At 40.8% G+C, this 27,719-nt stretch overlaps 1 protein-coding gene and 1 long non-coding RNA gene across 3 annotated transcripts in view; one reads left to right on the top strand and one right to left on the bottom strand.

Moving 5' to 3' along the window:
• Positions 1–8,681, top strand: part of LOC115646834 — a 31,130-nt gene extending 22,449 nt beyond the window's left edge. The window contains exons 5-6 of the long non-coding RNA XR_003999137.1: positions 676–757; positions 8,250–8,681. This is a non-coding gene — a long non-coding RNA (uncharacterized LOC115646834). The remainder of the gene's footprint in view (positions 1–675; positions 758–8,249) is intronic.
• A 5,274-nt stretch (positions 8,682–13,955) lies between these two features.
• Positions 13,956–27,719, bottom strand: part of ADHFE1 (alcohol dehydrogenase iron containing 1) — a 39,705-nt gene continuing 25,941 nt past the window's right edge. For both annotated transcript variants that reach the window (XM_030553201.1, XM_030553202.1), the window contains 2 exons: positions 23,755–23,912; positions 13,956–14,105 (listed from right to left, as the gene is read on the bottom strand). In XM_030553201.1, the coding sequence (XP_030409061.1) occupies positions 14,022–14,105; positions 23,755–23,912 (242 nt within the window). In that variant the 3' untranslated portion in view covers positions 13,956–14,021. The remainder of the gene's footprint in view (positions 14,106–23,754; positions 23,913–27,719) is intronic.

The following is a 27,719-nucleotide window of genomic DNA, read 5'->3' as shown; positions in this document are numbered from 1 at the left end:
TTGAAACGCCTGGAGGAATAGAGAGGGAGTTAGGGATGAGAGGCACATGGAGCTAATCCTCTCCTGAAACACACAGAACTTATCATATCACATTTAAAAATGGATTAAAGAATAAAAATGCAAGAACTTGAACCTAAGTTCTCATGAGGCAAAAAGAGAACATGTGGGACATGTGATTCTTCACTACCCTGCACAGTCCACAAAAACTTAAACCTGCGTAAAGTGAGCGGCTGTATAACACTTCTCATTCAGAACGGCAGCCTTTAAATACACTTTATGCAATGACTACATAAATTGCAGTGCAATGGAGAACCAGGGCCATTAGCTTTACTGTGGAAAGCCTGCAAATCCCCAAATAGTTCTGATATTAAAGAACAAGAACATCCTGTCATATAAATTGTAGACATCCGTTATAACGATCAAAATGCATTAAGAAAAAATCTGGGATATTTCACTCAACTAATTGCCAAATTACAGTCAACTGTGATCCAAATTAAACAAAAGCAAACTGTATCAAAACATTCCTAATCATGCAAACAGACATGAATCAACCATGTCAATAACTAGGGTGAACAATGAAAATGCTAGGTCAGTGCACTGCAAATCAACAGCTAAACAATGGGAACGTGGTTTAACTTGCATGCACCAATACCAAATGGATTCTTCTTCTTGCAGATGAAGCATCACTAAGGGTCTAATCTTGCACCACTGCAGTCAAGGAGAGTTTTGCTATTTACATTAATTGGTGCTGTATCAGGTAATAAAAGAACACTGTTTGGTACAGATCAGTAAATTGCTCCTGTCTTCACCACCATTACCACCAAGTCCGGAACCCTTGGAAACATTAAATCTTTAGGATCAGATGTTCAAGCTGTGAAAATTCCACACATACCTGTGGGTGCATGTTACTTGATTGTACAAATGCCTCATTTGTGTATCAGATATTCACATGCATGTTATGCACATGCAAGTATATGCTCACCTTGCTTTGAAAATCTCTCCCTTCCTGTTAGTGCTATATTTTGTCAATTGCATCATTGTATATAGCCTTGTTAATTACATCACAAGGGTAGATTTTATACTTTAAATATAAAAGGAATGCTTATGAGATGTGCCAGATTGACAGCATCAGAAAGTGACCTGGGGGGGGGGAAGTCTAAGATGGTGGAATGAGCTCTCACATGATCTAAAAACTGCCTTAAATGCACAACTTTCCATTCCAAATGCAAGGCCATTTCTTTGACCTTGCCTTCAAACATCAACACACACACAGCACAGGCCAGAGAAAATAGTTGTTTCAAAAACAAACAACAACAACAACAACAAAAAACTCCCAAAAAAACAAAAAAAATCCCAACACCGATTTATATTTATGCTTCAGATCACACTATGGAAGGACCTGTTTTAATTTAGCTGGAATAATGTCACACAGAGTCAAATGTGTTAATGAGACGCTGACATTGTCCTATATCAAACAGTGACAAACAAGGTTTGGTATACAGAGAAATCAGTCTGCATAGTACCATGGCAAACACATTAGGAAATTCATGTCAAAGGTTAGAAATGTATTGACTGAAACACACAAAAGGAGAGAAACCAAAATGAGGCAAAGAGTACTGAAGCTGAAACCGAGTGATTATGCAAAACGATCAATCAATACCTAACAAAGTCCCTTTTTGCAGATGATAAATATTCGTTATTGTCTCTTATTCAGTCAAACAGTCTTTGGTGAGGAAAAAGGGTTAGTTCTGTTGTTCAATTCTGAGTCATTTTCCTGACTGGAACAAATTGATAAATTAAACAGTAATAAGTCACCAGGACCAGATGGTATTCACCCAAGAGTTCTGAGGAAACTCAGATATGAAATTGCAAAACTACTAACTGTAATCTGTAACCTATCATTTGAATCAGCTTCTGTACCAGATGACTGGAGGATAGCTAATGTGACACCAATTTTTTTAAAAGGCTCCAGAGGCGATCCTGGCAATCACAGGCCAGTAAGCCTACCTTCAGTACCAGGAAAATTGGTTGAAACTATAGTAAAGAACAGAATGATCAGACACCTAGATGAACATGATTTGTTGGGGAAGAGTCAACATGGTTTTTGTAATGGGAAATCATGCCTCACCAATCTACTAGAATTCTTTGAGGGGGTCAACAAGCATGTGGATCTAGTGTACTTAGATTTTCAGAAAGCCTTTGACAAGGTCCCTCGCCAAAGGCTCTTAAGCAAAGTAAGCTGTCATGGGATAAGAGGAAAAGTCTTCTTATGGCTCAGTAACTGGTTAAAAGACAGGAAACAAAGGATAGGAATAAATGGACAGTTTTCAGAATGGAGAGAGAGAGACAGTTAAATAGTGGTGTCCCTCAGGGGTCAGTACTGGTACCAGTCCTGTTTAACATAGAATCATAGGACTGGAAGGGACCTTGAGAGGTCATCTAGTCCAGTCCCCTGCACTCATGGCAGGACTATGTATAATCTAGATAATTCCTGACAGGTGTTTGTCTAACCTGCTCTTAAAAATCTCCAATTATGGACATTCCACAATGCCTTCCTTAGGCAATTTATTCCAGTGCTTAGCTACCCTGACAGTTAGGAAATTTTTCCTAATGTCCAACCAAAACATCACTTGCTGTTATTTAAGCCCATTGCTGTGCATATTCAGAAATGATCTAGAAAATGGGGTAAACAGTGAGGTGGCAAAATATGCAGATGATACAAAATTACTCAAGACAGTTAATGCCAAATCAGACTGCAAAGAGTTACAAAGGGATTTCACAAAACTGGGTGACTGGGCAACAAAATGGCAGATTAAATTCAATGTTGATAAATGCAAAGTAATTCACCTCGAAAACATAATCCCAACTATACATATACAATGATGGATCTAAATTAGCTGTTACCTCTTCAAGAAAGAGATCTTGAAGTCATTGTGGATAGTTCTCTGAAAACATCCACTCAATGTACAGTGACGGTCAAAAAAGCTAACAGAAAGGGATAAACAATAAGACAGAAAGTATCATATTGTCTCTATATAAATCCATGGTACACCCACATCTTGAACACTGCATGCAGATTTGGTCACCCCAGCTGAAAAAAAGATATATTGGAACTGGAAAAGGTACAGAAAAGGGCAACAAAAATGATTAGGTGTATGGAACAGCTTCCATATGAGGAGAAATTAAAAAGACAGACTCTTGAAAAAGAGATGACTAAGTGGGGATATGATAGAGGTCTATAAAATCATGACTTGCATAGAGAAAGTAAATAGGGAAGTGTTATTTACTCCTTCTCATAACACAGGAACTAGAAGTTACCAAATAAAATTAATAGCAGGTTTAAAACAAACAAAAGGAAGTATTTCTTGTCATAACACACAGCCAATCTGTGGAACTCCTTGCCAGAAGATGTTGTGAAGGCCAATACTATAACAGGGTTCAAAAAGGAACTAGATAAGTTCATGGAGGATAGGTCCATTGATGGCTATTAGCCAGAATGGGCAGAGATGGTGTCCCTATTCTGTGTTTGCCAGAAGCTGGCAATGGGCGACAGGGGATGGATCACTTGATGATTACCTGTTCTGTTCATTCCCTCTGAAGCACAGGACATTGGCCACTGTTGGAAGACAGGGTACTGGGCTAGATGGACCTCTGGTCTGACCCAGTATGGCCATTCTTATGTTCTGATGTTCCTACTTTAGATAAAACAGACAGGAAGAAGGGAGATAAGAGATATGTTAGTAAAGATGGAGAAAATCCAGCTTTTGCTGGGGTGGCTGGTCAGTCACAGACAAATGTTTTAGGCTGGCAGAAGAACTATGAGAGCTGTTTTTCTGGTTGGTTTGGTCAGGTCCCTCTCCTTCACTAGTCCTTCTCAGGCTGTGCAGAGCTGGACTGGCTGTCTCATCTCACCATGCTGGTACTGTGCAGCACAAAAGCCAAGAGAGAGAGATTGGACAGGAGGCAGTTAGTGGGGGAATGGAAAAGAGCACACAAGGGAGGGGATTCTTTATGTGTCTGGCTGGGGTTCTTGCTGGTGCAGTGATGATGTCCTGGCATCCCCATGGGAGTAGCAAGGTCTGGTGTCACGGTGACAATCCTTTCTGCAGTGATGGTAAAAAGGTTTTTTTGTCCTTCCCAAAGTCTCTTCCACCAGGTCCCCAAAAAAGGCAATGTGTGGAATGGTCCATCCTCTCATTATTTTGCTCACAATTAGGCCTAATTTCTGAAGCACCAATTTTGGTCCATTAATTTCTGGTCCTCTGCTCCTCTGGTTTACCAGTCATAGTCTTAAAACAATCCTTGAGTGGTATTAATAAACCCTTTAAATGAGTCCAGTCTTCTTACATATTTTCCTTACACAATTTTATAACACAGTTCATTGTGACCATTCATAAACCTTTACCCACCTTTCACCGGTTAGGCTAACAATTAAAGTAGGCTCCATTTATTACAACAGATCAAAGGGAGAGTGACCCTGCTTCCACTGAAGTCAATGGCGTAATTCCATTGGTTCTAATGATGCAGGAGGAAGGAAGTTCAGTCTCTGTACCCATTTATTCCTTTGTGTCTCTCCTGAGACTAGCCATAAGAGCACCAAATGTGGCAACTGTGTTTATGATACAGAGACCTGTCTGCTGGGAACTGGACTAAGATCACCAACCCACCGCACAGAGGCTACTCAGCAGCCATGATGGTCATTGGAGACCTAGATAGGATCTGTGTTAATGACCTAGGGGTGAAAAAACAGCTTTGTTTATTGTTCCCAGTGGCATCCAGTTCCCTGGCTAGAGTAGGATTTCTAATATAAACAACCATTAATCTTTCTTAAGGTGAAAAAGGTCAGAAAAGCAAAATTTGCTATATGTTGTCATTTTGTTTTTATGGAAGAGGAAAGCAGTTTTTTGCCCAATATCTATTTAAAATATACATCCATATTTTCAGTGATGATTTATTCTTTGTCCAACTTTCATTTGAGAAGAGACAAACTCTACACAAAGAGTAAACCCCCCACAGCTGTGTCCACAGCAACATTAACAATGCCACGCAATGGCATCCTTTAATCGCATAGAAGCAAGTGACACCACCACATAACGAGGCAGCAATGTATTGGCGCCTTTGACAATCACTTTAAAATGTGTTATCCATTTGATTGCAGATGTAAATCAGTATCTCAATGTTACATAGCTACTTTTAAGCTTTATGGTTAAACATTTACAGAAAGCCTCCTACTAAAAGCACAAAACTACAACTGATGCACCATGGAGGTGGCTAAATTAAAATGACCAAAGGTCAGAGTGTAAAAGTTAAGGTTCCAATCTATACTGCATATTCTGTTTATATTCTGATATATATTTTATGACACAAAAATATTAAGCTAAACCTTTAACCAGAAAACAGGAACAGAACTAGGACATAGGCCTGATACACTGGTGTAACTCTATTGATTTCAATGGAGGTTAATACAAGGCATTAATACATTTGCACCAGTGTAGCTGAACGTAGAATCAGGTGCTATGTCTTTACAATGTACCCACATTAACCTTGCTTTGGAACTTTAACTTTTGCACTTACCAATTTTTTCAACAATTTATTTTTAACTGTGCAACCTTCATGTTGCATGAATAGTTTTTGCCTTTAATTCCCACATTTAGAGAAAGGAGGGGGAAAACCTGCAGCTGTCTAATATTACATTTAGAGCTGGTCAGAAAATAAGTTTATTTTGAGATTCTTAAAAAAAATTCCAATTTTTTGAGAAAACAAAACCAATTTTTTCAGCTTCCATTTTTAAAACAATCTTTTTTCATTTCCCCCCTCCAAAAATATAGAAAATTTTGACACTCCCCCTCAGATTTCTAAGAAAATTGAAAAAGGTAATTTTTCTCAGAAAGTTTTGAATAATATTTTTTGACTTGCTCTCATATTAGCCTGAAAATGGTTCCATTTAGACTTTGAAATTAACACTGCACTGAGATGAATGGGATTATGGAAGATTGGTTCTTGGCTTTTTTAATTTGGCTGTGAATTTTTTTTAAACCAGTCTATATGTGATTACCATTACAACATGAATTTTTTTTTTAATGGAAGTTTAGAATGTACAGGATACAGAAAATTGTCAGGAAATGTTCATTTCCAGCAAACTGCAGTTTTTCTCCTGTTATTGCAGTTCTTTTTAAAAGTTGTCTTGTGTTTCATTGGGACATTTAGGACAAAATTTTCAAACAGTGGCTTCTGCTTCGTCACATGCACAACTGTGTGAGGGAATCCACTGTGCACCCTGGCACATAATGCAGTGCTGGCACGAGCACAGAGAGGGCATAGTGTGATTATGACGGTTTTCAAAACCATCTAGCAGATTGAGTTTAGATTCACAGATTATTATTAGGGTTGGAAGGGACCTCAGGAGATCATCTAGTCCAACCCCCTGCTCAAAGCAGGACCAGTCCCTAAATGGCCCCCTCAAGGATTGAACTCACAACCCTGGGTTTAGCAGGCCAATGTTCAAACCAGTGATAAAATATGCATGCGCAAACTTTTCTTTGAGCAAAGTGAGTCTGAATGAATTACTGTACAACATATGCATTCTAAGAGACTAGTCTGCAAAAACTGTATGTGCAAATTGAGGCCAGATTGTCTGGAGCCAAATATTCAGAGTGTTAATCTCATTCCCACTAAGTGTCCCAGCTGCAGCAGCCTCTGTTCCTGCCAGTGAAGTTAATTTATTCGCAAGAGCATGTGCAGTGATATGGCAAAGGCTTTTCTAAAAATCACAACAGCTCATAAGTGATTTCATAATTTTTTTCATTTTATTTTTAAATCTTTTTATCAAAACCAAGTGACAGGCCTTGTTCAGGGCTAGTCCAATGTCCTTGCTTAATTTCATCTTTCAGAAGCTTTTGTTATAGCTCTCTTTTTAAAATAGTGTGGTTAATATTACACATATATTTATTATGGGATAACTGCATTTGTTCTCTGCCCCATGATTCAAAAATTGTAGAATGGACTCTGTTCAACCTTAATTTAACCAAAAAAAAAAAAAAAAAAGCACCTCTGCCAGCCACTTCCCTTTGAAAGTGTCCAGTATCAGTCAGGGTGATTATGGAAAATAATGTGCAGGGAAGGGGAGATGTGATCATGGAAACTATCAAATGCTTCCTGATTCAGGTTTGATACTTTTAGTTTAATAGGATCTGCTCCTTAAAAATATATATATGGTCTTGAGTCAGGAAAGCCTCTAGGCATTTTCTTAACTACATCCTTATTCAGGACAGCACTTCTTTGCTTAACTGTAAGCACATGCTTAAGTGCAGCCCCAAACAGGTCCTGACTTGGGGCTTACTATTGGACAGTGTTACCTCAGGCACAATTCATTTGTAAGTCCAACGTTAGGATTTTTGACTAGTATTGCTTTGTACTGGATGGGGCTTAGATGCTTTGAGAGCGGCACCATACAAATAGGTTAAGTAAATACATCATAAAAATATAAGATGGCTTAGAAAATGTCAGCTTTAATAAAAGCTCTGTTTCACAGAAAGGATAGTCACCTGCAGACCAGAGCCAACATTAGTCATAATCACATTTTACAAAGTTAAAAAGAGTGTTAAGATTGCAAAAAATAAGCATTCAATCTGGTATATAGTGCCTATGAAATATACAATATCTGTTTGCACCTATGTATATTTTATGGGTTGTACTAAGGGATGCTTCAAATGCATCTGTCCTGTACAGGAATCTGGGCATGCAGCAGAAAGGGTAGAGGACATATAATGCTCCCTCCACACACTATCTGCGGAGATGTCATGCCAGAAAGGGACCCGTCTCCTCTTGAAATGCTGCCAGAGCCTGTCAGTGCTTGAGGAGATAAGGAGCTTGATTTTTCTTTTATTCATTCAATAGTGTTTGTAAGCTTTTGGTTTTGCCATTTGTTTTCTGTCTTTGTTTGCTTCGTTTTGTAGCTGACCTAAGTTTCCTTCCCTCTGTGAGCCAGGAATGGGCTGAGCCCATTTGGAAGACATACCTTTTGGTCCTTCAGTATCCTGCAGCAAGTTGTTCCTGCCCCCTGCCCCACCTGATGCAGTGAGGGCCCAGGGGTTTTATTGCTCCTTGGACAGGAGATACAAGGGTGGTGGGAATGATATACATGAGTGCTGGAGCACCATAGTAATGTACATAGATATAGTTGGGAGAGTAGTTACTTCGCCTTGCTATATGTCTTTTCATTAACATCTCCCCTTTCCTTTGTTTTTCAGATCTGCAGAATGTGAGAAATGTTGCTGACTCAGAACCTGGCCAGAGGCTTATAGCCCTGGCAGCCCCATTAAAGTAAATATGTTATGATGACTACGTGCAGGTCTAAACTACTGCTTAAGTCGATTTAACTGGCATTGTTCAGGGGTGTGAAAAATCCCCCTCCCCCAAGTGACACAAGTTTTGTGCTGTCTACACCAGCACTATGTCAGTGGGATATGCTCTCCTGTTAACATAGCTGACGCTTCTCATCGAGGTGGAGTAATTATTCTGACGGGAGCGTGCTCTCCTGTCGGCATAACATGTCTTCACCAGATGTGCTACCGTTAGGCAGCCGCGCCAACGAAGTGCTGTAGTGTAGACGTGCCCTAAGTGCATGTGCTAACTGACCTTAGATTTTGCCCTGTATTTTCCAGAGCTACTCACAGAAGACAAAAAAGGTTGTCAAAGATTAACCTGTGTTAAGTGTTTTTAAATAAAAGTATTTGTCAATCTATTTTTGTCTCCTTTGCTGCTCTGGGTATTGGACTTTTTTTAAAAATAAAGATCCTCAATATACACTGCATCTGATGAAATGGGTTTTAGACCACAAAAGCTTATGCCCAAATAAATTTGTTAGTCTCTAAGGTGCCACAAGAACTCCTCATTGTTTTTGAGATTTAAATGTAAACTATCCATAAGAAAGTCCTTGAATCCACATAAACATCAATCAAGCTCTACTGCTAACAATATGACATTCAAAATATGCTGGTCTTGTAACCACTTATAATAGGACTTAAACTCTCTATATTGAATATTCAGTGTCCAAGGCATGGTCTACACTGGAGGGCAGGGGAAATCAATCTAAGTTACTCAACTTCAGCTACGTGAACAACATAGCTGAAGTCGACATACCGCGGTAAGTAGATCAAAGTATCTTCACTGCAGTAAGTCGATGGCTGATGATCTCCTGTCGACTTCGTCTCTCACCCTGGTGGAGTACCAGAGTTGACGGGAGAGTGCTTGGTGGTCGATTTATTGCATCTAGACTAGACGTGATAAATCAACCCCCACTGGATCCGACTGATCCAGCTGCCCGTTGATCCAGTGGGTAATGTAGACAAGCCCCAGATAAGTGTTCAGACAGAGACAGTACAGTAGATAGGATGCTCTTTATTTTTGGAAATTGGACAATCTTTTCAATTACCCACAATGCAATGGTTTGTCAACATACTGTCAGCTCATTGAGTAAGCATCTAATCAGGAATAATCATATTGCCCAGTGAAGCTAATGAAAGCTTATTTCCTCTGAATGGTTTGGATTCACCAGGTACATTTCAAGATTCAAGTTAACGTGACAGTTAAAACACAGTTCTCAAACCTTTTCACATGTTTATATTTGTAGGAAATACATAATTACTTATTTGTATTGCAATAGCTCCCAAAGGCACCATTCAAACTATACAAGATACATTATGGAAGGCCTTAGAGTTTGAGGCATTAACATTTTTATAAATCAGATGACGAACAAGTGGCTCAGATTTTCTACACGTGCCCAAACAATGAGTGTTCATGAGTTGTAACCACACATGCACAAGTCCCATATTCATGAGTGCAAACTGGACCTGCACAAAGATATATGCACACTTTTGAAAATGTGGACCTTCAGGTACGGAACAGTATATTTTATTACATTAAAAACCTGTAACTCAGTGGCAGATAAAACTGCCAATCAACTGTACTCGTATCCTGGATCCTGTTCTGAATTTAACACCACTAGCACCATTAAACTGTTACTATTTGAACTGGATGGTGTAGACATGTGGACTCACCCCTGCAGCGCCTCCTGCTGGTGACTTCTGGGAATTAGCTCATTCCAGCTTGGGAGTGCCCTCTGCAGGCCGGTGATCCACCTTACCTGTGGCCCCCCATGTCCCTCCCAGGACCCTGGTGCCCCATTTACCTGGGGTGCTGCCCCCTGGCAGTAATCCCTTTTAACCTCAGGGTCTCCCCCTCACAGGGGAACCCCCACCCACTATCGCCACCTCACCTCAGTATATGGCTACTGCCAGTCATTGTCCAGTCCCCACACCCTGGGGCAGACTGCAGTATCAGCCTACTCATCACAGGCAAGGTTGGGTTTGGACCTTCTGCCTTTGCCTACCTCTGGGCTGCCCTCTGCAGTCCCCAGTACCTGTTGGCCTTGTGCTAGGCCACAGCTTGGGGCTTTCCAGGCAGAAGCTCCCCACCTCCTCTGACCTGCCCCAGCCCCAGCCCCACTCAGGTACCCTGTCTCTAGCTCCCTGCAGCCAGGCCCATCTCCCTCTACAAAACAGAGAGAGACTGTTGTCTATCCTGAGCTTCTCTGCTTTTATAGGGCCAGCTGAGTCTGTTTGGGGCATAGCCCCAGCTGCTGCCACTTCCCCCAATCAGCCCAGCCTTTTAGAGCTGCTTTCTCCAGCCACAGCCCCCTTCCAGGGCTGATTTAAGTCCTTTTGGGCAGGAGCAGGGTAACCACCCTGCTACAGATGGATTCATGAGCACGGGCGTGTACTTGGCGCGGTTCACCCCTGTCCCGGACACCTGCCCCTTCTGCGGCGTGAGGGAGACCCTGGCGCATGTTTACTTAGAGTGCACCAGGTTGCAGCCCCTACACCGGCTCCTCACAGCCATCCTCTTACATTTCTGGTTACACTTTTCCCCTCACCTCCTTTTGTATGCACTCCCTATCCGTGGCCCCACGAAGTCCCGGGACCTCCTGGTCAACCTCCTCCTCGCCCTGGCGAAAAAGGCCATCCACGCGACCAGGGAGGGGAGGTTGGCCGATGGAGACTCCGGTGACTGTGGGGCTTGCTTCCGCTCCATGGTCCGATCACGCATCCGGGCGGAGTTCCTCTGGGCGGCGTCCACTGGCTCCCTTGACGCCTTCGAGGAGCAGTGGGCGCTGTCCGGGGTTCTCTGCTCGGTGTCCCCGTTAGGTTCCCTCCTTCTGACCCTTTGACCTCACTCCTGTCCCTGTTCTTTTATTAGTTGTCCCCCGCACTCAGTGGGTTCTGTGGCCCTGTGGTTCCTCCCCTTAGGCTGGGGGAGGATCCTTTAGCAGTGGGTGGGCTTCGCCCGCCCACTTCCCAGACACCCAATAGGTACAGATGGATTCATCTCTCTTTATTCTTCTCACAGAGTTTTCAGCACTGGCTAATAATTAGTAGTAGAAGGATAGTCTTATGGATAATGCATAAGACTAGGTGTCAGCAGACTTGGGTTCTATTTCTGACTCTGCCACAAGCTTCCTGTGTGATCTTAAGCAAGACATTTAATTGCTCTGTTTATCAGTCTCCTCATCTATACAATAGGGGTAATAATAATAGCTTACCTTACAGGCTGTTGTGAGGCTTAATTCATGAATGTTAGTAAATTGCTTTGAGTTCCTTCAATTAAAGGGGTTATATGTAAGTGTAAAATACTATTAGTAGTGAAGCCATTCTACTAATTACTTGCATACCAATATAAATGGTAAATAAGAACCATGACAGAATGAAAGACCCATTTTCCTTCTTACCCATCAAAACACCCAGGAGAAATAACATACCTAACAAACTCATCCGCTGTTCAACTGGAAGAAGCTACATCCCCTCCAATTCCAAAATGTCTGGCTAGAAGATAGAGTCCCACAAATATTGTCTCCTCAGTGCACTGTACCATTTCTATTGCATAAGATGAAACTTCACAGAGAGGGAGAACAGAAATTATGTATAAATGATGCAACAAAAAGGTTAAGTGCAGGGTGAGTCTTTGTTGAGATAATGTAATATAGAAAATAAAATCCACACGTGAAACCAGCTTTCACAATTGAGGCTCTTGTTGGCATTTTCACTAGAATGAGCAAGGAGGCAATGGGTATGAAGTGACAGGGAAAATGAATTAGCTTCTCAGAATAGGCTGAGGGATATTGGCAGAGCTGTCTGTATAACCACTGTCCATGCTTTACCCATACAGTGGATAGACAGAGGACCTTCTGTCTGCATCGCTATCCATCCAACCTTGTACCAAGCACTAAAGGGACCTAAAAACCCCACACCCAATATACTTACATCATAAGGTCCTAACGTGGTTGGAAGGCACCAGTCTTACTGAGCCAAGATTAATAGTCATAAATGTACAAGACATCCTTCCTTTACTTCACTGGAAGAGTTGCATGTGGGGTGGCTGCTGAACAGAATTATAATGAGGCAAAGAGTAAAAGTAACTGAGTAAAGGAACTAACTAGCATGTTATGCTTTTCCTACACTGAGCTTGTGGTATGGCAACTGCATGAAATTGGTGCCTGAACAGGATTTATTAAACATCAGAATTTGTTTTTAAAATGAATACAGTATGAGTATTGTATATACTGCTGCCGGTGTTGCAGTACAATGCCAATGAAATCTGTGCCTAATAGAAATATTTTTGAATTAAAAAAACCCTTTTCTCTCTTCTGTTCTGTGATATAGACATGTGCCAACTTCCAGAATTTGCTGAAGCAGACTGTGACTATGACATGACATTAAAGCCCTGTCTAGTTGTCTAGTACAGAGAAAACATCTTATAATGACTGATATTTTTTGCTTAAGAAATTTTTGAAAATTGATCTTTTTGGAAAACTTTCTGCCAAATTTGTCAACATTATCAAAATTTTCTGTTTTGTGTGAAAAAACTTGCTGCACCATTTTTAATTGCTATTTTTATAAAAAAAATTTTCAAAATGATTGATAGTTTTCTTTTACAGAAAACCCAGTTTTCAGTAAGACAACATGGCTTTCAATAAATAAAAAAATTGGTAAAAGTTTGATAAAATATTGATTAAAATAGCAACACTAAAAGTCACAGAGTTTTTGTGAAAACCAGTAAATAGGTTCAATTTAAAACTCCACAAAACAGAAAAACTTTAAAAATCTCTTCAAAATAACTTTCCTGTTTTCCAATATTCTCTGTATAAGGCTGTTGTGTGAGGCAGCTACGTAGGCAGCAAAACTCACTACCCCAAAGGGACTCAGAGGGTGAAAAATCCAAGAAAGTTTTAAAAGATTTTAGTACTTACATATGAATTTTATCCCCCTTCTGCCAGTTTGCTTTCTCAGTTGACAGGTAATCAGTTAGCTAACCTGTCGGAACAAGCAAACTTATTCCCATGCATAACTTCTGAATGAAAAGACAAAAATGCCTGGCAAGCCACTTTAAAAATAAATACTGTGAAACAAAAGTGTTGTGATGCCTTTTTCCACTTGTTAAAAAGTTATATATATTTTACCCATGAGGTTAACCATCTTTATATATTAGGCCCCAAATTGAATGAGATAGTAGAAAAATCATAAGATGAACCTTCTGAATTGAGCAGGTTCAAATTTTTGAGAATATTGCCTGAGGAAGAGTGGTCTGTTTTTCCTACACAGTTTATAGTTTTTTTTTTAAAAGACAAAAATAGTCATAGAATATTATAATACAAGATAAAATTCACCCCCTAAACATTTTTAAAAAATGTCCATGACAAATTATCTCCATTTTTTGTCCAGCTCTCAAGCAAGAGAAAGTCCTTTGCAAAGCTTAAGATCTGAGCCAACAACCTTTACATGAGTAGCCCCTTTGATTACACAATCAGCCCCTAAATCACAAAAACAGTGTTGAACTGAACATGAATTACTTGACCTGTTGGCAGCGGACAGTAAAATACAAGCATCAGAGTTCCATGTTCCTTCATTATCTGAACTGGTTTAGACCATGTTAGTTTTTATTACTAAAGAACGTGCAATATATTTAAACTAATAAAGTTTCATGGATGCCTCAAACAGGGCAGATAGCTCTTCTTCGGTCTGGGGACGAGGTGATAGTTTAGTCACTCTTTCCTGAAATATTAAAGTAAAATTGGATTACATAAGGCTTTTTGAAAAATAAACAGTGTTGAATATACAGCAGAATGTCACACATTACTCAGCATTAATGACTGAAATCCACACTATAGATTGCACAGAATTTTGCAAACCAGCAAAGCATTTAATAAAAGAAACAAGGATAATGCATCACCAAATGTATTTTAATCAGTTATTTTAACAAAGTGTATTTTAGTTTACTTTACACACACACACACACACACACACACACACACACACACACACACACACACACACACACACACACACACACACACACACACACACACACACACCATTAAGGTTGTGAAGTCAAAAACTAGGAAATGCCAGAGATAAGGTTGTCTTTCTAACCTTCTTTCACATATGATTAATAGATTCCAAGGCCAGAAGGGACCATTGTGATAATCTAGTCTGACCTTCTGTATAACACAGAACAGAGAACTCCACAATAATTATTTTTGAACGAGAACATATCTTTTTAAAAATAATTCAATCTTGATTTAAAAATTGCCAGATCCACCAGAAACCTTGGTAATTGTTCCAGTGGTTAACTACACTCACTGTTAAAATTTTACTCCTTATTTCTAGTCTGAATTTGTCTAGCTTCAACTTCCAGACACTGGATAAGGCATGTTTTCTAATACTTTAAATCATCCTTGTGGCTCTTCTTTGAACTCTCTCCAATTTATCAATACCCTTCTTGAATTGTAGACACCAGAACTGGGGATGTCAAAAGGCAAATATCTGTCATGAAGGCCACCTGCCTGCCAGGGCCAGCTTTAGGCCTATTCCACCAATTCCCCCGAATCGGGCCCCACGCCCAATAAGAATCCCTTCCCTGGTTAGAGGCGCCTTTCTAACTTTTACTCACCCAGCGGCGCTCTGGGTCTTTGGCGGCACTTCAACGGCGGGTACTTTGCTAGCTCCAGATCTTCGGCGGCACTTCGGTGGCGGGTCCTTCAGTGCCGCCGAAGACCTGGAGCGAGTGAAGAACCCACTGCCGAAGTGCTGCTGAAGACCTGGAGCACTGCCTGGTGAGTACAAGCCCCACGTGGTGATTTTTTGTTTTTGTTTCTAAAGTCATTCCTGCTGGGGCCCTGTTGAAACTGTTCAAATTGGGCTCCACGCTTCCTAAAGCCGGACCTGCTGCCTGCCAGATTTCAAGCCTCTGCTCCAAAGTACAAAGGAACTAGAGCTTTCCAGAGAAAAGGTTGGCAGAATTTACATGGACAAGGCCAACATATTTTCCCCTTGCTTTGTTCTTGAAAATGGCTGGATCATTTTAGGCAGAGAACAGGTACAGTATAGCGCAGGGTCTCAAACACGCGGGTTCCTGTGGCCCGCAATGACACTCAGAATTTGTAAAATAATTAATAATGCAAATAGGGCTTGATACCGTACACGAATGTCATACATCATTGATCATTTTAATAATAGAGCAGATAAACGTTCAGACGGCCAGGGACCGATTCTTAGCAAAAATACTGCTAACAATGGCTGGTAACAATGAATTCATGCACATAACATTAAGTGAAAATGGTGTTCCAGGTGAAAAACTGACATTCTTTAATTGAAAAGCACTCTAAAATCCAGCTGAAAAGATGGTTAGAGTGTTGGGAATTGAAGCATATTGGGAATAAGAAGGAACTTGTCGAAAGGTAATGTACACTGGCATCATTGTTGTTTACATAATGTTGAGATTGTTGAATGGGGAAAAAAGATCAATGAGGATTATTGTTTATGATGAAATTTATTTACTGCTAATATTTGTTATTAAAAATATTCATTGTGGAGTGCGATTCTCGTATAATATTATACAAGTACAGTGAAAAGGCCAATGCGCTACAAGAATTGTTGTCCGAAAAACATGGAGGACAGTGCACTGCATCATGGTCACAATTTACCTGTAAATCTATACACCTCTACCCCGATATAATATGACCTGATATAACACGAATTCGAATATAACACAGTAAAACAGCACTCCTGGGGAGTGGGGCTGTGCGCTCCGGTGGATCAAAGCAAGTTCGATATAATGTGGTTTCACTTATAATGCAGTAAGATTTTTTGGCTCCCGAGGACAGCGTTATATCCGGGTAGAGGCGTATTTAGAACAGTCAACGTACAATATCGAGCCCTATTTTTAAGTGTGTTTACTTAGTTAGTCTTTCTGATGATACTGCCATTTTGAACTGAAATAATTCTGAAAGTAAATGTGTGTTTTGTCATTTGAGAGAGGTGCATTACTGAGTGTTTATATTTTATTAAAACCCCTCGGAAATGACTTCAGCATCAAAAAAACTAATGGAAGAAAAAAAGTTTTCCAAGATAAACAGGAGAATTTATATTTTTTTCTGCAGAGACAAAAGATAAAATTCAATGCCTTATTTGTCAGCAAACGATTGCTGTTCCCAAGGAGTATAACGTGGGTTGGCACTATGACACGATGCACCGTGAAAAATAGGATGCATTCGCCCAAAAAATCTGAGAGGAAAAAGTTCAGCAACTTAAAGCAGCATTTGCCAAGCAAAGAAATTTCTTTTCAGAGATTAACAAGTCTAGCGAAGATTCATTAAGAACAAGTTTTGTGATAAGCAAAATGATAACTAAATCATCACAACCTTTTACAGAAGGCCTATTCTTGAATGCCTTGTGAAGGCCAGCGAAATTTTATGTCCTGATAGGAAGAAAGTTTTTGAAGGCATAAGCTTGTCTGCCAATACAGTTGCCGCCAGGATAACTGATTTAGCAGATAATGTGCAAAAACAATTGATTCAAATGGCAAAAGACTTCAAAGCATTCTCAACTGCTCTTGATGAGAGTACAGATGCATCAGATACTGCATAGTGTGCAGTGTTCATTAGAGGTGTAGACTGTAATTTGAATACAACTGCAGAACTGGTAGACTTAATGCCACTGAAGGGTACCACAATGGGATGCGACACATTTCAAGGACTGGAAGAGTGCATTGAAAAAGCTGTGCTGCCATGGAACAAACTTGTATCTTTGGCTACAGATGACGCGCCATCAATGTGCTCTGAAAACGTTAGTGTGGTTGGATTATTGAAGACCAAACTGAACAGCCTCAGTATACCAGGAATTAGCTTCACCAGTATACATTGCATTTTGCACCAAGAAGCTCTGTGTAGTAAAAGTCTAAAAATGAAGAAAGTTATGGATGTAGTAGTTAAAACCATTTATTTTATACATGCACAAGGGCTGAATCACAGACAGTTCACTTCTTTCTAGCAAGTATAGAGAGCGAATATGGGGAACTTCTGTATCACACTGAAATTAGATGGCTGAATTGTGGAAATGTTTTGAAGGGTTTTTTGCACTTAGAGAGGAGATTGATTCCTTCATGAAAATGAAAAACAAGGAGGTTCCACAGCTTGCTGATTCCACTTTTATCTGCAACCTTGCTTTTCTAACAGATGTAATTGATCACCTGAATGCACTGCACTTGAAGCTTCAGGGTAGAAAACAGGTGATAACACAGATGTATGACAGTATTAAATCATTCAAAGTCAAGCTTCCTTTGTGGGGGAAAACAGTTGACTGCTGGCAAGTTGGTCTATTTCTCAACTCAGAATGCCTTAGGAAAACTTGAACTCAAATCCTTGAAAGAATATGCAGAGATCATTTCGAACTTACACAAACAGTTTGATGTGCGGTTTAAAGATTTCAAGGCACTTGAGCCACATTTTCAATCTTTCTCCACACCACTTGCTGCGGAAATTGACAATGTTGCAGAGGAAATGCAGACGGAGCTAGTGGAGCTTCAGGGTGACACCGTTTTGAAGCAGAAGTCGACAGATTTTGGAATTCCAGACTTCTACCAGTTTCTTTCACAAGAAAGATTTCCTATGTTATTCTCTGCTTCTGCAAGGGTAATGGCAACGTTTGGAAGTACATATATACGTGTGAACAGTTTTTCTCTTCCACGAAGATAAACAAATCTGTGTTAAGGTCAAGGCTCACTAATGAACATTTGCAAGCAACACTAAGATAGGTCTGATATCCTGAGACAAAACAAATATTGATGCTCTGGTTCATGCAAAACGCTGCCAGCTAAGTGGCTAAAAATGAAATGACTGTCAAAATTAGCACTGACTTTTTGCATTACAGTTTTTGAAAAGTTAATACATTGACTTTTAATAGCATATTATATTACTCTTATTTTTTTCATTTTTGACTATACTTTTGTATCGTTGTATGAAAAGTGATGCGGCCCTGGGGCCAATGTGGCCTCTGTGGCCCTCGTGATTTGAGTTTGAGATCCCTGGAATAGAGAAAAAGCTAACATGCCTTACACAGTGTTAAAAAAAAGGCTTCACATTACTTAGGACAAAACCTAAGATTCTACCTAAGTTTACCACTAGTTTAACACTAAAAAAATTAGTTATTTATGGTGCTCAATGGTGTCATCAGGCCAATTTTCCTGCCCATCAGTGGAGCGCACAGATGGGCTAAGAACACCTGTCCAAGCAGATGATGGGAGACAGGGCCGGCCTTAGGATTTATGGTGCCCTAGGCGAGATTATTAAACTGGTGCCCCTGTGCCTGATCTGCTCTTAGCAAAACAAACATAAGCTTATAGTATTGGAAAACTTGCCACATTCACATTATTAAAACCAGTTTAACTTAATTAAGCACACTGTAATGCTGATGGACTAGCACTAAAGAAGCAGCACTATAGAAAAAATTCTGATATGACAGAATGATGCAAATAATATATTTTTTTTAATTTATCAACATTTTATTGGAAATTTATATGAAGAGGTATTGAAACAAAGATTTGTTTTTAATTAAAAGCAATCTTTCTGACTTTTTTGGCTGCAAAATCAGTAATAATGTCATCATATGACAAAGACAAAGTCGTGTCTTGTTCGATCGCAAGAATAGCAAGACCAGTCAAGCGTTCCTGACTCATTGTAGAGCGGAGATAGTTTTTAATGAGCTTTAGTTTTGAGAAACTCCGTTCTCCTGATGCTTCTGTTACAGAAATTGTCAGTAGAATACGAGTGGCAATGTACACATTAGGATATATGTCAACAAGTTTGCGGGTATGAATAAACTGTACAATGTCCATCACCGATTTTGCATGTGGCAACATTGATGACAGTGTACTCAATTCTTTGTACAGTTCAAGTCCATTTAAATCAAAACTATCACCGTGCTTCAGGAGGCTCTCTAGATTCTTGCACTTTGTCATTAGTTGCTCGTTTTCCTATTTTGTTGAATTTAGTTATGTCATACAAAAATCCAAACTGTTCATGGTGTACTTGCAAGGTATTAAACCTTTCATCAACAGCAGATACTGCTTTATCCATCACAACATTAAAAAATTCAACCTCAAATTTCTTTTCTGGATCGTCTATGGGCATGATCTGCTGTACAGATTCTTCACAAAGAAGTGTCCCTGGCCTTTTTAACTCATATTAACTATGTATTTACTTTATGAAAGTTGGAGAAAACATTGTGAAAACGTAAAACATTGGCTGCCCAACTTCTGGGCTGGCAAAAGTTATACTGACTCACAGGGAAAAAAAAAGCAGGAGAATCTTAGTACAACATATGGTCACTCTATACCAGGGGTCGGCAACTTTTCAGAAGTGGTGTGCCAAGTTCACTGTAATTTAAGGTTTCTCGTGCCAGTGATACATTTTAATGTTTGTAGAAGGTTTCTCTCTATGTCTATATTATATAAATAAACTATTGTTATTATCTGAGGTCTTGGCCACCGGTCCTGCTCAGGCCACTGCCAGCTGAGTAAATGAAACCCCAAACCGGCAGCGGGCTGGTGGCTGGAACCCTAGACAAGGATTCCAGGCCCTGCTCAGTCCACTGCTGGTCTGGGGTTCTGACCACCAACTCCTGCGAGCCAGGATCCCGGCCGCCAACTCCCCCCTCAGCCCGCTACCAGCCTGGGATTCTGCTCACCCAGGCTGGCAGGAGACAGAGTGGGGCTGGCGGCTGAGCTCCTGACTGGCAAGGGGCCGGCAGCCGGAACCCCGGAGTAGCAGTAGGCTGAGTGCTGCTGGCATCCAAGACTGGCAGCAGACTGAGCCACTCAACCCCCCACCGGCCCTGCTCAGCCCGCCAACAGCCCACTCAGCCCGCTGCCGGCTGAGTGAATGGAAACCCAGGCTGACAGCAGGTTGAGTGGTTCAACTGGCCTGCTCAGCCCACTGCCAGCCTGGGGTTCCTTGGGGGTCCCCAGGCCAGCAGTAGGTGCTGAGTGGGGCTGATGGCTGGTATTCCAGCTGGCAATAGGGCTGCAGCCGGAACCCCAGAGCAGTGATGGGCTGAGCCGCTCAGCCTGCTGCTGCATACCATCAAAAATCAGTTCACCTGCCACCTTTGACACATGTGCAGTAGGTTGCCGACCCCTGCTTTATACACTAGTAAGGAGATGAGCATATTACAGTTGTTGGAGGGCTCTTATCAGGAGTAACAGGCTATAGGAAAGTCAGTTAACATTTGTTGTTTCTCTGATGAAAACTGACCCACTCCCTGCCTCAAACCAAACCTATCACTAATAATTGTCAACAACTTAATTTTCTGTTTTTGGCTAAGATATTGATTTAAAAAAATATTGAAATTGGATTCAGGATTGTTAGCAAGAATTTTTGGCAAACAAAGTTGTTAAATGACAATCTAAATGGCAACACAGTACTGCTTTCATGCTTGGCTCACCCCCCAGCCTGCTGGTCCACCAGCTGCAGTAGAGGAGGAGATAGGTGGAAAACTGCAGGACCCCAAAATCCACCCCTTGGGGTGCAGAGTGGCAACAGCAGCAGCAAACCCTCAGGTCCAATCACACGCCAATGGGCACCGCCGCCAGCTCAACAGACCATGGTGAAGTTAGCACAGCATCTGATCTCAGGGACGGGGTACCCATGGAGCCACAGCAGCTCATCCTGCACTGTGCCGCTCCCCCCGGATGAGATGGATCGCTGGCAGCTGCCAGCCAGGGGGAGAGGTGCTCCCCAGCTAGGGTGGCCAGATCCAGATGTCCTGATTTTATAGGGCCAGTCCTGATATTTGGGGCTTTGTCTTATATAGGCACCAATTACCCACCCTAGAGTGACCAGACAGAAAGTGTGTAAAATCAGGACAGGGATGGGTGGGGGGGGGGGGATAAAAGGAGCCTATATAAGAAAAAGACCCCAAAATTGGGACTGTCCCTATAAAATAGGGATATCTGCTCACCCTACCCCAATCCCCTATCCTAATTTTTCACACATCTGGCTAACCCCAGCCAAGCCCTGTGTGACATTCCAATCCTGGCTCGCTGCCAAGGAAGTGAGTTACTTTCACTTTTATTCCTCAGCAGGCAGGCAGCCAGCCAGCCTCCCCTCCCCCCGAGCACTTCACCCAACCTAGACCTGACGGAGGGGAGGGAGGAGAGAGAGAGAGGGGTGCTCCTGGGGAGGAGGGAGAAAGGAGGGGGTGCTCCGTGGGGCGGAGGGGAGGTGAGCTCCTTTCCCAACCCCCACCCCCTCCCCGTCCCAGAGACCCCAGCAGCCAATCCCATTCCTCAGACTGTGCTGCATTCGGCTCTCTCTAGGACCCAGCAGCCCTGCTTCTACACTGTCTGGGCTGCCTGCAGAGTGGTGCCCCCAGGGAGAGTGAGGCCCTACGCAGCTGCCTATTCTGCCTATGCCTAAGGACGGCCCTGATGGGAGACATGACAACTGTGAAGGGCCACAATGTTCCCAATGAGAGTGCAATGAATAGAAGCTCTTACTATACCTTCAAATAGATGCAGCTTGCACTCCCTTAACACAGCCCTGGTAATATTGCCTGTACACAGAGAATGGAACTGTGGCTCTGTCCTTCTGAGCTGGTAAATTCTTGTGCCAAGGCTAGTCATCCACATCCCTGGTGCTCATCAGTGGTTGCAGCCAAATTATGGCTGCCTCTTGTATCTTGTATGTTTACATGGAGGCGAGGTGGGGCTAGCAAATAGGCCCCTTGCTGACGTCTCCTTTCAAATCCACCCTTCCCGCCCCCGCAGCCAGAACACCCACACAGGACCAGCCATTATTTTGGAACGTAAACTACTTCTCCAGATTTTCTTGCTGTGTCATAAGCAGGATCATTTTCAACAGGTTTTCTCAAAAATGAGCTATTTCAAGTGTAAACATTCATGCTCCAAGGTTTCAAACCTCCAAACCGGCTGACTAAAACCTGTTGATCATTTTATTTCTCTGCGGCATGCATTTTATGGTGGTAGTACACTTGGCCGTGTTTGTTTATTTGTGGTCTCAATTTGGACCAAGGTGTTTTGCGAATATTAATAGGTGGCATTGGTGTTCCAAAGAAAACTGATGGCTGGATCAAAAGAAAAAATATCAAAGCGTTAACTGTTTGAAATTCCCTTGTAGGTAACGTATTACACAGGCAGTAGCAAATGAATTTGGACCACGTTATACTTTATATACTAAATCAGGGTTTGAAAACACATTAGCTCACCCCGTTACACATGCAATCACTAATTACTGCTGCAAAAGGACAGTAAATTAAGATGGGCTTTTGAATTAATAATCAGTTACAGATGAGAAAAAAAAAAAACAAGCCACAGGTGAACCTCAGCAAAGCAACAACAAAACATATACCTCCTTGGGATGTTGTGTTTATAATTATCTGTAAAAAGTAATATTTTAAAGGACCAACATATTTATCAACACAAACTGTCAAAAAGGCCTGTCACACACATTTGGCAGGGCATCAGATTGGGAGCAAGAGACCTCGGTTTTATTGCAAATTTGCCACTAATCAGTTTGACAACTTGATCAAGTCACTTCCCCTCCTGTAAAATGGGAATGAGGACATCTTTTTTAACAGGCTTTGAGGTTTATAGATGTTTCAGAAAGTGAACATTTTTTATTTTTTTCAGCATGACAAATCTTCATAATATGTCCTCATTTACTTGGGAATTAATGAATTTTCCTCTAATTCCAGTTCATCTTACTTGAAGTGTTTTTTTGTGAGTGTAAAAATGTAAAGGGTATTAAAAGTGTAAACTGTTTCATTCCAGGAGGACATTAGATCAAATTCAGCTGGAGGGCAGTGGAACAAAGCCATCTAGGAGAGCATTGAAACTCTTTGGTAGGGAAAATCTAATGCAAAGCAAGTTTAATCATTCTTAGCACATAGCAGTCTTATAAAAGCATCAGATAGAAACTTACCTGCCTGTGTAATTAGAACAGCTAGATAAAAAATGGGAACACTTTTCACAGAAAATTCTACAAAAACATGTTCCTTTTCTCACCTGAAAAAATGTGCATCTTGGATTATTTGACCATCTCTTATAATTAGCCTGTCCTTGTCTTCAAACAAAACACACACACACACAGATCTAGTCTGAACATTGGCCTGCTAAACCCAGGGTTGTGAGTTCAATCCCTGAGGCGGCCATTTGGGGATTGGCCCTGCTTTGAGCAGGGGGTTGGACTAGATGATCTCCTGAGGTCCTTTCCAACACTTATGATCTATGAACTGACTTTCTCTATCATTCTCTCCATTTAAAACTGCTAAATGGAACATTTATGTTAAAAGAACATATTTTAAAAGTTTGCTTTTTAAGAAGAATCACCTGTGCTTTCTGTCTTACCTGAGGGAGAGTGCCTTTGACTAAAGCAGGGATATCTGCTTTAGAATAACCAATTGCAGCTAAGCCATCATCAACGTTCAGATCAAATAAGAATTTCCGGAGCGTGTCTGCCAAAATAAGCCCAGCATCTTTGATTTTGGCAGTGCGGATGTCAGCTCCTAAAATAAGACAAAGCCTTGACTGTAGGGTGGAGAGAGGGGAGGAAGCTGTTCTGGATTTAATTTAATCATAATAGCAGCGGCATATATCCACATATAACAGCCTGCTCGCTAAAGGCAACCTCAAATAAAAAAGGAGAATCTCTATCTTCATTTTGCAGTTAGACTAGTTTGTAGAGATGGAATAAAACAAAATCAGGAGAGACAAGTTCACTGCTGCTAGAAAGACTAACTGCCCTGTCAAGTTAACTTCCTCTTCCACTGTGCTTGCCTGGAAAAGCACTTCTCAGTCAGACTAACTGCTGGAAGCAGCGGTGGAAAGGAAGTTAGAGCAGATCAGGGTCAGTGGATTGTCCCTAAAAATGAATATTATGGCTAAGTGCTATATACTCATTTTTTCAAAACCTTGAGTTTGCTGACATCTAGAGGATGTGTGAACCAATGACTAATGATTCCCTCCCACTTCTCAATTTTATGTTGACAAGCATTCAAAGAGAGAAAGGGGGGAGCAGAGGGAAGGGTGGAGCTACCTCAGGTGTTTGGATAATATATTAGTTAGTATGATATAATAAAATATATTAGAATAAATAGGTAGATTAGATAGAAGATGAGGAATTACAGTCCTAGAAACAGCTATGAAAAGGAGGTGAAAGAGTCAGCATTTATGGAAAAGCTACAGATGTTTCTTATAAAAAGACTATTCCCCCTCCCTCCCTGGGTGTCCATAGCTCCTTTAGAAATGGGAAAGAAAAAGATAAAGGCAAGAAAAAGACCTCAAGTTTTATTTTTAACCATTTGGGCCAAATTCATTCCTAGTGTAAAGTCAATGGAGTTACACCAGAACTGAACTTGTCTCATGCAGTTTACTGAAAAACGAGTAAATGTGAAACATAAGTACCGGAAAATGCACTCTGGTTCTCCAAGAACTCAGTGCAACAGTCAAAACAGTTCAAAGCTAACGGGAGGACAACAAACTCATTTTAGGAGGCGTAGATGTTTGGATAGTAAAGTAGCAAGATGGCAGTGGCTATAAGGGATTAGGCAATGAAGCACGATGGGAGTCTTATATGAAGTTTCATGCTACCGGAATTATTGTCACGCAGTCAATGGCCATTCTCTGTGTTGCAGTATAAAGGGCAGTTAGAATATAAGGGCTTCAGGGAACGATCAGATAGTAGCAAAAGAGAAGGAAAGGAAAGAAAAGAATGAGGAAGAGAAGAGGAAGTCTGAAAAGACAGACTAAAAAGGCGATGAAAAACATCCCAAATGTTATTGTTCCAGTGACCAGTCTTTTGCTAACCTAAAGAATGCATCACTCTTCAGGCTGCACTTATATTTCCTTTACCGCAATAAATCTATGGCCACACACCCCTATTTCTATTAGGAGAGGCATTAAGCTGTTATTTGGCTGTACTCAAATCTGCAGCTGTACATACACATAAACATGGCTGTTTGTTACTACTTTACCGCTAGGCATGGTGTTTGGCAACTTAATGTATTTGAATCAACTACTGCAGCCACTTGGACATCGAATTATGGTTCCAAAATAAACACCCAAGATGAGAATCAACAAGTTCACTTATACACACTTGATTCATTTTATACAGAATCCTTTATATAACAGCAAAGCAGACAGTAACCAGTTGAATTTCCATTGAGGAAGTCAAATGTAATTAAGAATTGCAATGCCAGATACTCTGAGCTGGCCATATAGGATACATATTTTTAGTATTTTCTCAGACAATGTATAAGACAGAGTATTACCGTTTGAGTTATAGGTTATTATTGAAGGGCTTCTTGTAGGGACGTAGGAATTGCTATATATATAATCAGACGATTTGTCCATCTAGTCCAGTATCCTATCTCTGAGTGTGGCCAATAACAATTGTTTTGGAGAAAGGTGTAAGAAACCCCATATCCAGCAATTACAGAATCATCTGCCAATAGGGGAAGATTCTTTCTAACTCCACGAGTCAATGGGTGGCATATGTTCTGAAGCAGAAGTGTCTAAATCCCTTCTAATGTTATATATATCCTTTGTAAAGTAAGTATAGACATTCTCACAATCCATCTAAAGGTCTAATCTTTTCTTGAAACTTACCAAGCTCTTAGTCTCTGGATATTTGGTAGCAATGAGTTGTACATGTTAATTATCCACTGTGTAAGAAAATATTTCCTCTTTCAACATGTTTCCTGCTTGCAAGTGTTTAATTGTATTTGTTTTATAATCACTTCCTTTTAGCTAATGCAGATGCAAGTACTTAAAGCTCCCGGTGCTTTATACTATCTACTCCTAAGTGTCTTCCTTTCTTACACACCAGAGACATCAGTCATGACTAATCTCTGCTAAATGAAATCAAGCTAATCTTCATTTCATACATGAGTTGTTTTCAATTTGAAAGTTTTCCAGTTAGAAAGAAGATTTCTAGGGTCAGCTCCTCTGCCGTCATGTGCTACATTACCAGCAGATCCTGCCTGTGAGCCAGCACACCCAGCTGCAGGATGATCACCCCAGAGCAAAGATGGAACAGGTGGGAATACAGAGCTAGATATGACCTAACTTTCCAGCATAAGAAGAGTGGCCGGGGGAAAGGGGAGCATGGCTGGGATGTCCTTATGCTGCACCACTTCCTCACTATAGTGTTGGCCCCTTTGGAGTGTAAGTTGAGGTCTAAAAAGACAGAGGATGAAACCTAAAGGCTCCTTTAACTTCTGCCTGGAGACCCATGGATCCAGGATTCGGGGAAGTGACAAAGGTGAGCTTTACCCCATCTTTACACAAACTATCCCCCCTTGTGCTGTGCCCAGCCAGACTCCAGGATCTAGCCCTAATTTATAGATTCTGAACTATCACAACCCACTTTTTAATTCTTTATATATCGAGATTCCCCCCCGAAAACTAGTTTTGAAAGAACTTTGTGATGCATGGCTAGAAAGCGGAAAACAGCCTGCAAAATAAATAACCCTCAAAAGACATGTGGGAAGATAATGTTTGTGTTTTTCTGTTTTTACATATATATGAGTAGGGTCAAGGATGTAATCAACAGTCCCTGTCTACGCTGTATTCTGATAATTCAGAGATCAGAAGAACATCCTAGCATTTAAATGAATTGTAAACACGGGATATCTCTGTATTCATCTCTCTTTGAAATGTACTGAGAATGGTAGAGGAACAAGCAAATGGCCTTATGTTAATTCTATAGCTAAGAACCAGTGATGGACTGCCTTCAAAGTCACACTAATTAGCTTTTGAACTCCAGCTTCTCAATAAGGACATGAAATTGGATAAAAGATCCTTGGGTCCTGATTCTGTTATCTCAGATCTGCTTAGGCTTTATCAGGAGAAGTTTGAGTCGCAAGAATGAGGTCCCAGTTATGCTGATACGCCCTGAGTATGATGTTTGGACATTGGACTATAGCCTATGAACTATATCTAAAATAACTCTTTGCAACTACAAAGCTTACCATCTCGGATATAAATCTGCATCTAAATGAACTGAACTCATATCTGTATATATATTGATCCTTTAACCATACTCTCTCTCTCTCTTTTGTTTTTTAATAAAGTTTAGTTTAATTGTTAAGAATTGGCTGTAGTGTGTATTTGGGTAAGATCTGGAATATTCAATAACCTGGGAGGTAATGTGTCTGTTCCTTTTCTTTTACGTGATAAATAAGATTTTCAGGAATCTTCATCATATTTGACTTAGGTACCTAGATGAAGGCCTGAGGCTGGATCACTTTAAGGGAACTGTTTTGTTTGGACTTCTGAGTAACTAGTGAGGTAATAAAGAAGCTGTTTTATGC

Source organism: Gopherus evgoodei, chromosome 2 (genome assembly GCF_007399415.2).
Source record: "Gopherus evgoodei ecotype Sinaloan lineage chromosome 2, rGopEvg1_v1.p, whole genome shotgun sequence".
In the NCBI taxonomy this organism is placed as follows: Eukaryota; Metazoa; Chordata; order Testudines; family Testudinidae; genus Gopherus; species Gopherus evgoodei.
Note: the sequence above shows the minus strand (reverse complement) of the source record. Positions and strands in the feature narration are given on the sequence as shown.